The sequence below is a fragment of the Colias eurytheme genome, chromosome 14 (genome assembly GCF_061535395.1).
Source record: "Colias eurytheme isolate Ceu_HAF_F1 chromosome 14, ilColEury1 Martin Lab GWU primary, whole genome shotgun sequence".
NCBI lineage: Eukaryota > Metazoa > Arthropoda > Insecta > Lepidoptera > Pieridae > Colias > Colias eurytheme.
Genome location: NC_142993.1, coordinates 11,433,865 through 11,447,749, shown reverse-complemented (window position 1 = coordinate 11,447,749; position 13,885 = coordinate 11,433,865). Strand labels below are relative to the sequence as shown.

The 13,885-nt window shown below is 33.9% G+C and overlaps 2 protein-coding genes across 2 annotated transcripts; both read left to right on the top strand.

Moving 5' to 3' along the window:
• The first annotated feature begins 1,005 nt into the window (after positions 1–1,005).
• LOC149903144 (organic cation transporter protein-like) lies at positions 1,006–5,500 on the top strand. Its single transcript, XM_090109668.1, has 7 exons — positions 1,006–1,184; positions 1,399–1,624; positions 2,952–3,207; positions 3,538–4,002; positions 4,254–4,412; positions 4,749–4,930; positions 5,348–5,500. Exons 1-7 carry the CDS (start codon positions 1,006–1,008, stop codon positions 5,498–5,500), a joined length of 1,620 nt encoding a protein of 539 aa, XP_089965794.1.
• Positions 5,501–6,881: 1,381 nt separating this feature from the next.
• LOC149903143 (organic cation transporter protein-like) lies at positions 6,882–12,169 on the top strand. Its single transcript, XM_090109686.1, has 6 exons — positions 6,882–6,982; positions 7,513–7,738; positions 8,128–8,383; positions 10,130–10,771; positions 11,445–11,626; positions 12,005–12,169. The coding sequence occupies exons 1-6, from the start codon at positions 6,897–6,899 to the stop codon at positions 12,167–12,169; spliced, it is 1,557 nt and encodes a 518-aa protein (XP_089965812.1). The 5' UTR covers positions 6,882–6,896.
• Positions 12,170–13,885: the final 1,716 nt, after the last annotated feature.

Sequence of the window (13,885 nt, the reverse complement as noted above, 5' to 3'; positions counted from 1 at the left end):
AAATAAGTTTATATTACGTATTTATAGAAAATAAACAATATCGACGACGCGGTTGGCGCAGTGGTAAAGTAACTGCCTACTGAGCCGACGGTCCCGGGTTCGATCCCCGGTCAGGGCAAATATTTGTGTGATGAACTCAATTATTTGTTCTTGGGTCTGGGTGTTATCTATATATGTATTTATTAAATATTATATTTATCGTCGCCTAGTACCCACAACACAAACCTTAATTGAGCTTACTGTGGGACTAGGTCGATTTGTGTAATAATGTCCTATCATATTTATTTTATTTATTTATTTATATATAAAAAACATGCGTTGTGGTATTTATTTTACTGCCCATTTCTTGCATTTTTTTTACAAAGATAAAAAGCTTTTTTTAGTTTTTATCTAATTTTGAAGTTATATAAATTAGAAGTTAATTAAATACAATTGTTAAGTTTCCATTTATTTAAAAGTTATTAAAATATATATCCTTCAAGGCTTCTTAGGTGCTTTCTTGGCAAGGTAAGAGACGGGTTCTATCCCCGTAAAATGAACATTTTTTTATATGCTTAAAACGTTTCTAATAATACTAACTACTATATAATAATACAATATTATTATGCATAATAATGCAATTAAATTTAATTTTTATCCCTTTTGGCAATCAGACAAGAAAAAGCACAGAATTTCTAACAATAATAAATGTAGGTACAGACAACCTTTCTTACTTATTTATTTAAATTAGTATTAGGTACATTAAACGCAATACAATGATGCATATAAAGTACAAGTAGAAAATAAAGAGAATAAACCCACACAAGTGAGTCCTAATATTTCCAATCTAATCGTGCAATTTTAGCATAATTTAAATGTAACCTTCATTCCCCTATCTGCTGTATCATTTCCTACAAATATTATCAAAATAATCATGTAAATTATGATCGTATTATCAACTTGATTGTGTGGCGTTTGATTATTTTACTTTTGTGGTGGGTATTCGTGGTAAAGAGTACGGTTAAAATGGCTGAGCCAGAAAAGGGTGAGAGGAAAGGTGTGGATTTGGATACGATCCTGGTGGATGAGATTGGCCAGTTTGGGAGATATCAGATCTTGACGCTTGCTCTTGCGGCGTTTCCTGTGATTTTCTCAGCGTTTGCTGCAGGAGAATACATCTTCACAACAGCTAGAGTGCCTTCTCGGTAAAATTAACTATAATTTTCAGTTTAAATGTAACCGGATACATAAGAATTAATACAAAACATTTATTAATTTACGATTTGTGCAAAATTACGAAAATTTTGAAAATAATGAAAATACCACGGAATATTTTAGTTTTTGTTTGGTTACACTGTTAATAACAATTATTTTCCTGGACGTTTCGTAAGTTTTTCACTGATCATTATTTTATTTTAGATGCCTAATCCCGCAATGTGACACAGAAAACCCGGAATACGCTCCACCATGGATACTAAACGCAATACCAGGAAGAAGTTTAAATGATTTTGAAAATTGTGAGAAATTTGCGAACAACTCCACTTTCAGCCAGAGAAATGTGTGTCCAGCTGAATGGTTTAACAGAAACCAAGTGGTTTCATGTGATTCTTATGTGTATGAGAACACTCTTAGTGTGGTTTATGATGTGAGTATAATATAATTTTATATGAAAGCTTACAGGTGCTTATGGCCTTATGACTGCCTCCTTGGTACAGTGGTTGACGTGTGAGCGTTAAACCGAGCGGTCCTGGGTTTATTCCCGGTGGAGACGAAGAAAAAAAACTTCTTGTCTTAAAGAAAATCGATCAGTGAAACCGATATATAATGCATCTGCCCCTGACCCCACTACGAGACACGGAACTTCACTTTTAGGTGCTTATAGTGCTGGAATTATGTGTATAGATACTAATAAATGGTAGGTACTAATAAGTTACAAATTTATTCAATTTTCCTCTTTCCTCTGATCTCGAACTTAAATCAAAACGGGAAAAGACTGAGTGAACACAGCTTCTGTTCATTATATTTTTCTGTTTTAGTTATTGATTTCTTTAGAGCAATTCGGCATGTAGATTGTAGAATTCGCTCGCGACCCCCTCAGTTGCTGATACACTTATCATCCTAATCATCAAGCATATTGCTGTATCTTTATTTCCATTAATCGATAGTTGCTAAGAACAGATAATAATAATTATTCTGCTAATAACTTAGGAGGTTACATCTTAATAACTCAGGCCCCGAAATCACAGACATAATAGAAAATCTGTTGTGTCGTGGACCGATCGGGCCGTTCGGAGCTCAATGGGTTAAATGTTTGTATTACCAAGGTTCTCATTCTTATGCTTCCAATATTATCACAAAAAATAATATTTACGTAATTAATTACGTATATTACGTTAAATTTGTTTGTGTATTGTCCTTAGATTATATCTGAGTATTTTACAATCGGATTATGAATGTTTTAACATTAATTTAATACTGATAGCATATGATAATAATACTTGTCTATGACAACAATCGCATTTTTTAGCAATTAGTTAAACCATTTAAGGGTGCTTTACCACTAGAGCTATGTTATCATATAATAAAATAGTATCGCTTCAATATTGTAGTCAGTAAAGAAAAATGTTCTTTCATAAGTTCAATCAAATCTTGAATATTTATCCAAACATGCATAAGCAACAAATCGTAGAATTTCAACACATTTACGAATCAATAGGCTTTCTGACTGACGATGATACGAACGATTATTATTGGTTAATGCTGTACAATTACATTTCTATGTTATAAGGTTCTTACATCTTGTTGCTTGCTTTTCTCATTCCACATCAGCTCAAAAAAAATATCATTTAAACTGCACCATTAATAGCTCTCCTCTGCTCAGTAATCTACCAAAAGTAGCTTCCATCGAGAAGAATCTGCACGAATTTTTTTGTGTAGAATGTAAATTTATGGTTGAAACATTTAAATTCCAGTTCGACATGGCCTGCAACGAATGGCAACGTTCCCTGATTGGCACGATCCGCACAATCGGGACCCTCCTCGTCCTCCCGGTCACCGGCTACATCTCTGACCGCTGGGGCCGCCGCGTGGCCCTCACGATCAACGCCTTCAACACCGGCTGGATTGGCCTTGTGAGGTCCTTCGTCAATTCGTACGACTGGTTCTTGGTTCTCGAGGTTTTGGAGTCCACGGTCGGTGCGGGCGCGTATTCGTCGTGTTATATCTTGGGTAATTTAGATTTTGGAACTTGCTTATTTCTTCGTAATTGTAATACACTAAGCAATCGTTCAAATGATTTATTTTGTTCATTGAATCGATATAGTTACTTTTACATCATAAACCAGTATATTTTTTTCGGATCAACACAATCAAAATTTATAAAAATAACATTATAATATAAATCAATTCATAATTTCGTAAAAAGTTGCACCAATTTATGCGAACATAGACCATTTTGTATTATATTGTAGTATATAAATTGTATGTATATGTACATTCTAATATTGATTTGATATAGGTAATTATAGCAATTAACACACAACTTCGTATCTTTTACAGTAACTGAACTGGTGGGACCTAAATACAGAGTGATAGCAGGAGCCACAATGTCCACGCTATTTGCGACAGGCCAAGTGATTCTGGGCTTCATTGCTTGGGGAGTCCCATCATGGCGACCTCTAACACAAGTACTATATGCTCCACAGCTCTTAGTCGTTACTTACTTCTGGATTCTATCGGAATCAGTCCGTTGGTTGTTGAGTAAAGGAAAATATGAAGAAGCGGAAACCATTTTGAAGAATGTTGCTAAGAGAAATAATAAAGAGCTATCTGAGAAGTCATTGCAAGCTTTGCGTGAAAATGCAGAATACGAGAAGACAGTTGAAAAGCCAAAGGAAGCGTGGCTGCCTTTACTTGTGATTCGGTCAAAGGTCATACTGTTTAGATGCTGCGTTTCGCCTATTTGGTGGATTACAAATACGCTCGTGTACTATGGAATGTCTATCAATGCTGTGAACTTATCAGGTAAATACAAATTTATTTATCGTTGATTATAATGTGACCGGGACAAACTTAGTTTTCTAATTTATTATCACTGATTGATATACTATATCCATCATCATTTGGATTCCCTACGAGCATCGAAGCCTATTTAAGAGTCGTAAAAGTTAGTTTTTATGAATAAAAATATACCAATCAGTCAAATGATAAATAATGTAAACAATAATCAATTGAAAAGTAATAATAATTGTTAACTTTTACGCATTATTTTTCAGGTAACCGCTACTTGAACTACGTAGCCGTTGCCGCGGTGGAGATTCCAGGTTACTGGACAGCTATTTTACTGTTGGACCGCATCGGAAGGAAGCCGGTGTTGATAACTGCCTACTTCTTGTGTGCTGCTTGCCAGTTTGCATTCGCTTTTATGCCTGAAGGTACGTAACTAATTACTACTGAACTTTCTATGTAATAATAAGTATTTTAATTATCCAATGGATATATTTTTTGGAAATTATTTTGCACGTTGTCTCTATTTTCAAAGTTGGTGGGTTTTCGTAAATGCTTCGAAGACAAGAAGACTACAATATTTATCTTAAAGTGAGGTTAGAGCGTAATATTCACAGTTACTCGACTACAATGATAGAATTGCTCATCGAAATGTAGAATGTTGTTAATAATTATGTCAATAATTTGTTAATGCTTAAAATTAGATCACATCTGCAAGTTACCAGTTAAAATATTCCACAAAATAAACTATTTCTTATTTCCAGGTAACGAGGGTCTCTCCTTAGCAATATACCTTATCGGCAAGTACAGTATAGCCGTGGTGATGACGTCAGTGTACGTGTACACAGCAGAGTTGTACCCGACGAAGTACCGTCACAGTCTATTTGCGTTCTCCTCCATGATTGGAAGACTTGGTTCTATTACTGCACCGCTTACACCAGCTCTGGTAAGTATTCCGATCTAGTAGAGGTATAAATTGTAAGTTTTAATTTATTCAGGGGCTGATAATAAGCATCCTCAAAATAATGACGTCAATTGTTTCCTATCAGGCGACGCGGAAGCTTGTTCATCTTCTATTTTATTTAACTCAGATTCCCACTCTGTTTACTACAAAGTAATAATTCGTGATAATTATTTTTCAATGCGAAAAACAATAAAAATAATACTCGTAATAAGTCATTTCAAACAGTCATGGCACACATCGCCATCTCTTGACAAAATTCAGCACCTCTTGCTTTCATTGTTTTATTTTTCTATTTAGGCTTTGGCTCTTGAATTAATCAATCTAAGTGACACCCTGAAAACTAATATAGAAATAAGATGAGTTTACTTGTATACTTATTAATGTTTGCTTTATTCACAGGCCCAAGAAGTATGGGAACCATTCCCATCAGTGCTGTTCGGTGGCTTCGCGGCGCTGTCGGGTCTGCTGATCTTCACCACACCTGAGACCCTCGGCACGAAGCTGCCTGACACCATGGAGGAGGCGGAACAGCTGGGATCGCGGAGAAATTGATCTCTATTGGTTATTTATTAAATTATTTATGTGATTACTTTGTATTTTATTTATTGGGCTCATTCTATAACACCTATTTATGAATAATGTGGCTCTACCTCTCTATAGAACAGCTCTTTCCCACATCGTTTTTTTCTTAGTTTTTTTATGTAGGTAATTTTTTGAGATTCATGATAAATATAATTATTATCAACACTAGCAGCAGATAATTGTAATTATCATTGTTTCTAAAATGTTTCGACTATTGAATCTACTACAAATACAATAGTCAATTAATGCTTTAGTCACATGTCGTCGACGAGCCGTATCGTTCGCCGTTTTCGATAGAATTTCAGATTATGAGCCCAAAATGGCAGAATTTTGTGCCTTTAGTACTAACATGGCCTGATTATCACAATTTTTATAGACTAAATTATTGATAATATTCACACGTGTTCAGACAATGTATTCATATCTGATTAGATAAAGTTTTTAGAAACTTCGGAAGTTCTCAAAATAATTAATTTTCTTCTCAATATAGTTTACCAGCAGCGCTCCGCGGTTTGACCCGCGTGGCTCCGCTTGGTCTTGTTGGTCTTACCGTGATGATATATAGCCTTCTCGATAAATGGGGTTTCCAACACCGAAATAATTTTTCAAATCGGACCAGTAGTTCTTGAGATTAGCGCGTTCAAACAAACAAACTCTTCAGGTTTGTAATATTAGTATAGATATAGATTTTCTTACCATAAAGATACTTAACTTCTCTATTTGTTATTAAGAAAATATAACAAAGCAGCTCTGTTAAGAAAAAGTCGTTTTCTGCCCTCATCTTAGCCACTACGAATTACTAGCAAAACAAATTGAAAAAATATTTTGTGCTGGATACTGGATAGTCCGTGTATGGAGGATATCTATTGTCTATAGAGAATATTACAACATCATGCTACGACACAAATCATAATATTAATTTTTTCATTGCTGTCCCAAAAAGTGTTGTAAATTTTCGATTTGCATGTACCAGAGTTGCATGCGTCTACTCGTGCAAAACATAAAATTCAACCGTTACTGAACTTAATAAAAAGTCTTGCTTTAATGGAATTTTATCATTATCTACCGTATGTACAAGTCACTGTTTAACTCAGTGCAATGACTTGCGATTGTTGCGCTTTTCAACGTCACAAAGCCACATAAAATGGAAATATCGTAATTGTACCGGAATCGTTTAATCTGGACTTATCTATTGATTCCCCGACATTCATGATATTATATATTTTAATCTATGTTAACTAGGTGTAGTTTGCATTGAGGTGTCATTGTAACAATGTCTAAGGAAAAGCCATCTGGTCCTCCAAGTGTGTCTTTGGACACCTTGCTGGTGGAAGAAATTGGACAACTTGGAAGGTACCAATGGCGAATGTTAGGGCTCACAGTTGTTATAGTTGTTTTTGCCGCGTGGGCTGCTGTTGAATATATTTTTACGACGGGAAGGATTCCTACAAGGTAATTATTGCGGGGAAGGGAAATTTTGTAAAATGAAAATATAATAGTTCGGTATTAAATTAATATTATGGTTATTAATTATTATTTAGTTAAAATTATATCTAAGTAAAGTTTTAGTGCTATAAATGCTCTACATGTACTTTTTAAATTTATTCTTCTGATTTATGTTTCATCGATCTCTTAACTTCAAATATAACGTGCGTCGCGTTTGTAGTTAAAATATAATCCTATGATAATTTCATATTGCACTTTTGGAAAATTTTATATTTATATTTTAAGTTGTATCTTTCGAAGCTCTGTAATGCTATGCTATACTACTTTATGTCATCTTCCTTAGATTTGTTTGTTTGTTATTTGCCATACTTTTCGGTAACTAATTGACTGATTTTTTTTAATTTTTTTTAGTAATAGTATGCTATGTTTCTGGTAGTAGATTCTAAACTATTTATCTAGAACAACGTTTGCCGTGTCAGCTAGTCTAGTATCATAATATGTTTATATTATATTTTTCATAATGACGATTCTTGCAGATGTGTTATACCCGAATGTGATAACCTGGAAGCTGTCGAGTTCAACCCATCCTGGATCCTCAACGCAATACCAGCAAGTGGAAGCTCTTTTGACAATTGCAGAAGATTTAGCCCGAGAAATGCATCCGCTTTTAGAGACGTCTGTCCCGCTAATCTTTTTAACCGCGAAAGTACTATTGATTGTGAAGAGTTTTTATATGAAAATACTGATACTGTTGTATATGAGGTATGTAAAAGACCAAGTATTTTTAATTGAGTGTACCTAGTAATAATATGATTTTTGTGTTAATCGATTGATGTTAGTAGACACATGCTACAAATTGCTTGCTTACGATGTTAGATTTTAAAAAACTGTTTCATTTTAATACTGATTTATTTCACACGGTATTTAAACATTATTTAAAAGGACTAACCTTTTGATGTGTTAAGCTGAATTTTATTTTCTTTCAAGTGCTTTCGCTATATCTTTTGTTACTCTGTCAAAAAAATTAATGGATAGCGTGGTTCTCGAGGAAATTTAAAGCACATTGTTATGCTTAGGACAAGTTGGTCGAAGCAGCAGCCATAAACCTTTCGATATATTCTTGCTTACGAATTTCATATTATTGTCAACAGTACGGTCTTGCTTGCAACGAGTGGCAGCGTACCCTGATCGGCTCCATCCGGACGGTCGGCGTCCTCGCAGCTTTACCCATCACCGGCTACATATCCGACCGATGGGGAAGAAGAACTGCCCTCTGTATTAATGCTTTCAATACTGCCTGGATCGGAAGTCTGCGCTATTTCGCGGGAACTTACGTTGGGTTCTTGATTTCTGAAGTGGCTGAAGCAACTTTTGGTTCGGGTAGCTTCTCCTGTGCTTATATATTGTGTGAGTATAATGTAATAGTTATAAAGTCTTATTTAATCGGTGAGAAAACGAACAATTCATTCATACGCACATAGTTTATATGAATAGTAGATACTGCTTTCCGGATCGGTGGTAAATGTTAAAAATATGTAATGACGTTTCAAAAGTGCTTCTATAAGAAGTCTAATTGAATAAATAAATGTTTGAGTTTGAATAAGAGATGCAAAAATCTGTCTGTCGATTTTCCAAAAATTTAAACAATATACAGGGTGACCCAAAAAGTAGTGATGAACGGAAGCTGGGAGGTAGAGGACCTAGAGGTCTATCCGAATCACCCCCATGTATGTTTTGCGATTTTTCGTATTTTCGGAGTTATGACGTTTTTTTCAATTTTTCACCTATCGCCGAGTACGATGATGTTTTCACTCATGGTGACGTCAATTATTGCGCTAGATGCTTGATTTTTTTTTGTTTGCTAGGCTGAAAGATAGGCCAATTCAGTATGGTAACATTTACTATCGTTAGATCTTCGAATGGAATAAAAAAAAGAACTAAATGCCAAGAAAGATAAAATTACCCAGTATGTTCACCACTTCAAGGGCCCTTAAAAAACTAAAATCACATAAAAAAGTTGTCCGTTTGGCTTTTAAAAACTTGCTCTATCTATCAGGTAGCCTGAAAATTTCATTTTATTATTCAGAAGGCTTCAATCAAAAAATTTAAATGTAAATGTGGTAAGTGCAAAAATTTAATTAACATGATGATCAATAAAAAAACAAATTAAAACCAATAACAAGGTGTTTAATTACCAGACATTTTTAAAATGACCCCGCTGTTGTTCAGTGCAAGTGCGACATCACCGTAAAAAGTTGTCTTTTTAATGTCTGAATGCCCTTTTATCATTTTTAATGGTTTCTTCTACTACTATGAATTTTCGGGTTATTTCGTTCATCAAACGGAAAACTTTTTTTATGTGATTTTATTTTTTTACGGGCCCTTGAAGTGGTGATGTTCACCACTGAGTAAGTTTATCTTTCTTGGCATTTAATTCTTTTTTTTATTCCATTCGAAGATCTAACGATAGTAAATGTTACCATACTGAATTGGCCTATCTTTCAGCTTAGCAAACAAAAAAAAATCAAGCATCTAGCGCAACAATTGACGTCACCATGAGTGAAAATATCATCGTACTCGGCGATAGGTGAAAAATTGAAAAAAACGTCATAACTCCGAAAATACGAAAAATCGCAAAACATACATGGGGGTGATTCGGATAGACCTCTAGGTCCTCTACCTCCCAGCTTCCGTTCATCACTACTTTTTGGGACACCCCGCATAATATTACGGCATTGAAATTACTCAAGGAAGGAAATAAAAACATTCTTCATCCTGGAAAATACATTGATAATGCTAATCTTTCATCGTTTATGTTTACTGTTTTACTATTGTTTTATAAATTAATGCGTCTCATTAATCTATCAATTATGATAACTGAAAATAAATACATTTTTAGTGTCATTTTAGTGATAAGTATCTATGTTCGAAGACACAAAGCATAAACAAATAGAATTAAAGGAAAAGTTACATTGAAATATTATAGTATAGTATTTAAAGTAGATCACCGATTGAAATTATGTTTCCACTATTCATTTTTCTTCAACTGTTACGAGAATTAAGACTCACTTGAGATATGTATTTCTTTGTGCAGTACATTCAATCTAGTTTCGCCGTTATGTACAGAGTTAAAACAAAATATTTCTATTGCAGTAATGGAAATCATGGGACCAAAATACCGCGTAGCTGCCGGCGCAACTATGAACACATTTTTCTCTGTTGGCCAAATATTCATGGGGCTGATTGCTTGGGGAGTACCCAACTGGAAAACACTAACATTGATATTATACGTCCCACAATTTATAACCATTTTGTACTACTGGAGCATGTTTGAATCAATCCGTTGGTACATGAGCAAGGGCCGTTATGCAGAAGCTGAAATAACTCTAAAAAAAGTTGCAAATATTAACGGTACATATTTATCAGATAAATCTATAGAAGCTTTAAAAGTCTCTACTGAAGAGGAGAAAAGGAACGCTCTATTGGATAAAGCGGAAAGGAAATCAGAACCGTGGCTGATTGTCCTTCTGTTCCGACACAAAAGGGTCCTCCTACGAGTTCTAGTTTCTCCAGTTTGGTGGATCACAAATACCTTCATTTACTATGGTTTATCGATCAATGCTGTTAACATGTCTGGAAATAGATACGTGAATTACATTGCTGTAGCGGCTGTGGAAATTCCGGGGTATTGGACAGCTGTTGTGTTAATGAGCAAAGTTGGAAGGAAACCGGTTCTAACCGGAGCGTTTTGGGTGTGCGCTGCGTGTCAAATTGCATACATATTTATGCCACAAGGTAAGATATATTTTCCCTCCCACTATTATTATATTGTAAAAAAATATTAAATTAAAATTTAAGTAAGCGTTATTTAGACTAAGTTTCAGGATTATCTTACACCAGTTTCTCGTGATTAAAACTAGTATGTAAGATACTAAGATAACGCATTTTTATCAGTTGTAAATATTTCCATCCTTTCATTTTATCAATAATTATATTTTTAAGTATTTATGACACACTATTATAATATTGTAATACTGTGCTATTATTCTTATATCTGACTGAATTTAGCATACACGGTATAAGAACGTGAAACATTAGATAACTAGATAGTAGATAGATACGTGGAACTGTTTCATCCTCATTTATAAAAAAAAAAATATTTCCTTTCCGATAAAAGTAATTTTTTGTGTACACAAATCTTTATCATATTTAGTAGCATTTTATTCAAATTTGTTTATGCTTACTTAGTATTTTCTAGTGTTTGATAGTATGTATTTTCTTCTTTTTGTTGCATTTAGCGCGGGAAATATCTAATATATTTTTCTTACTTTACTGCTGTAAATGTATCTAATAATACCATTGAACACAAAATGGTAAATAATAGATTTAATGCAATTAAAGCTTTAAAATAAGGAATACTTAATTCTATCACACTTTCACGAACTGATCACAAATCTGTTTTCTTTAGGTCTATACGGTGTGTCGCTAACGGTGTACCTGATCGGCAAGTACAGTATAGCGATGGTGATGACGACGGTTTATGTGTACACCACAGAGCTGTACCCCACGCGATACAGGCACAGTCTGTTCGCATTCGCCTCTATGATGGGGAGGATAGGGTCTATTATTGCACCACTTACACCAGCGTTTGTGAGTATTTTTTAACTAGCTTCAAAAAAAGGAGAATGTTCTCATTTCGGCTGGGATATTTTTCGATTCGATAGCCTTGGTGTATGATAGAAGATGGAAGTACAAATTCCTACTTTTAAATAAGATTCACGTTAACTTTTCAACTTACTTCAATGCTATATTTTACATTATTTGAATTTAACTAAGATAATTTTAATGTAATATTTAATTAATGTGGTATGTTTCGACTCTACAGGAATAATCATAAAGTTGACACGATCACGCATTTTTACATTCATACACTAATTTTAGGTACTAAAAAGAGTAAACACTTTCTAGGGTTCCATCTTTGGTCCACTGCTTTATATAACTTATACAAATGATATATTTTATTCGCAGGGTGCAGCAATATGGGATGACTTTCCATTTGCTCTGTTCGGTGGTTTTGCATTAGTAGCTGGTCTTCTTGTCCTGGTCACACCGGAGACACTTGGCTGCAAACTACCTGATACTATGGAAGAAGCATCTGATATTGGTCTTAAGAAATCAAAAAGCGATAGTTAAACTGTAACATTTTAAATTAGGGACTGGATTTAGGGCAGTGTTGAACTGTTGAAGTGTTCTGTATTGTATAATCTTTGTATAATTATGTCATTGTTATTTGTTTTTGTATTAATGTAAAGACTGCTATTTTTTAATTTAAAATGGCAGACAATGCATTATGTGATAAATAGTTTTAAGGATAATATAAATATGTAAATAAAATGTTATTTCGAAATGGTTTTTTACTATCCCTAACTTTATAAACATGTGGCTTGAATTTGATTTCAACCTTGTAAATGGTAAAAAGCTATCTTGGGAATAATTTGTGTTAGCTTTTGGAAATATAATAATTTGATCATTAAAAGTATCAAATCGCAAATAAAATTCATATTCATATTCTAAAATTTCTAAATAAATACTTTCCAAACAATTGGGTGCCAAATTGTATAAAATTATGGTGTAAAGCTTATTTGTCTATTTTTTTTGCGGTAAATAAATTTACGAGCTCTACATAATCTCGATGAATTGACGAATTCCTGAGTACTTATCTTATTACCTATGGAACTAAATATTTATTTTGTAACAAAATGAACATTATAAGTACCTACCGCAGTATAATAATTCTTGCTTGTAGATTTAGTAAACTTATAAAAGCTTTCTAAGTTCAAGATGAGAGTGCGTTTTATGAAACATAGAGGAACATTTTTAATATTTTAATTGGCACAGATTAAGCAGCCGGTATACGCACAACCGACCGACGTGACCGCCTCCTCAGTACAATGGGTGACGCGTGAGCGTAACACCGAGGGGTCCTGGGTTCGATTACCGGTGGGACGAAGAAAAAAAAATGCCTTGGTCTGCTGGACACAGAAGGCTGATCACCTACTTGTCCCTAAAGAAAATCGATCAGTGAAACAGATGTATAATGCATCTTACTTACTGTATATGCACTTCACTTATACAACAAAGTGCTTTCTTTAATTGCATTAATCCAGACACCCAAACAAACTAATCTAAGAACAAGCATTTTATGTTTTCGGCTTAATACCGGTGAAGGCCAGCGATAAGTTTGTAAAAGTATTATAAGGATCATGTTTCATATCGAAAGCGTGTGTATTATCTAAATTGGAGCTATTAAATATTGTCGCTTTTACTTGCGACGTCAGAGTTTAGTCGTAAATTAGCAATTCCTTTCTGAGAACGACTTAAACGTGCCGATTTTTAATAAAATTGCATTAAAAGTTTAATTTTAATTAATAAGGGTAGCATAATAATCCAAATTAATGTATAACATGAAGTTATACTTTATAAAGAAGAAAAACAATGATAAGAAATGCTTATAATTTACGAATAACGTTAGATGTCTGTGAATATGGCAGAGCACTTTCCAGCACACCCGAAAAAATGGATTTCCGGTAGCATGCAGCATATTTCTATAGTTCCTGATAGTTTGGTTACTTTTATAAATTTTTCGTAATTATTTTTTGGGCTCCAGAAAATAATTAAAATTTATAAATAAGTAATTGATAATTCACCTAACAGATATTTAATGAGAGCTAACACTAATGATAACGATAGATTTTTAATTGTACTCACTGATAATAATTGTCAATTTGAATAATGGTGTTAATCCGAAGGCATGTAAAGGTTGCGATTATCTTATCGAAGATATCTACTACTTAATATATGAAATAAAGATAATTTTAACAACGTCTACTGGCGATAAATTGTTTGTTT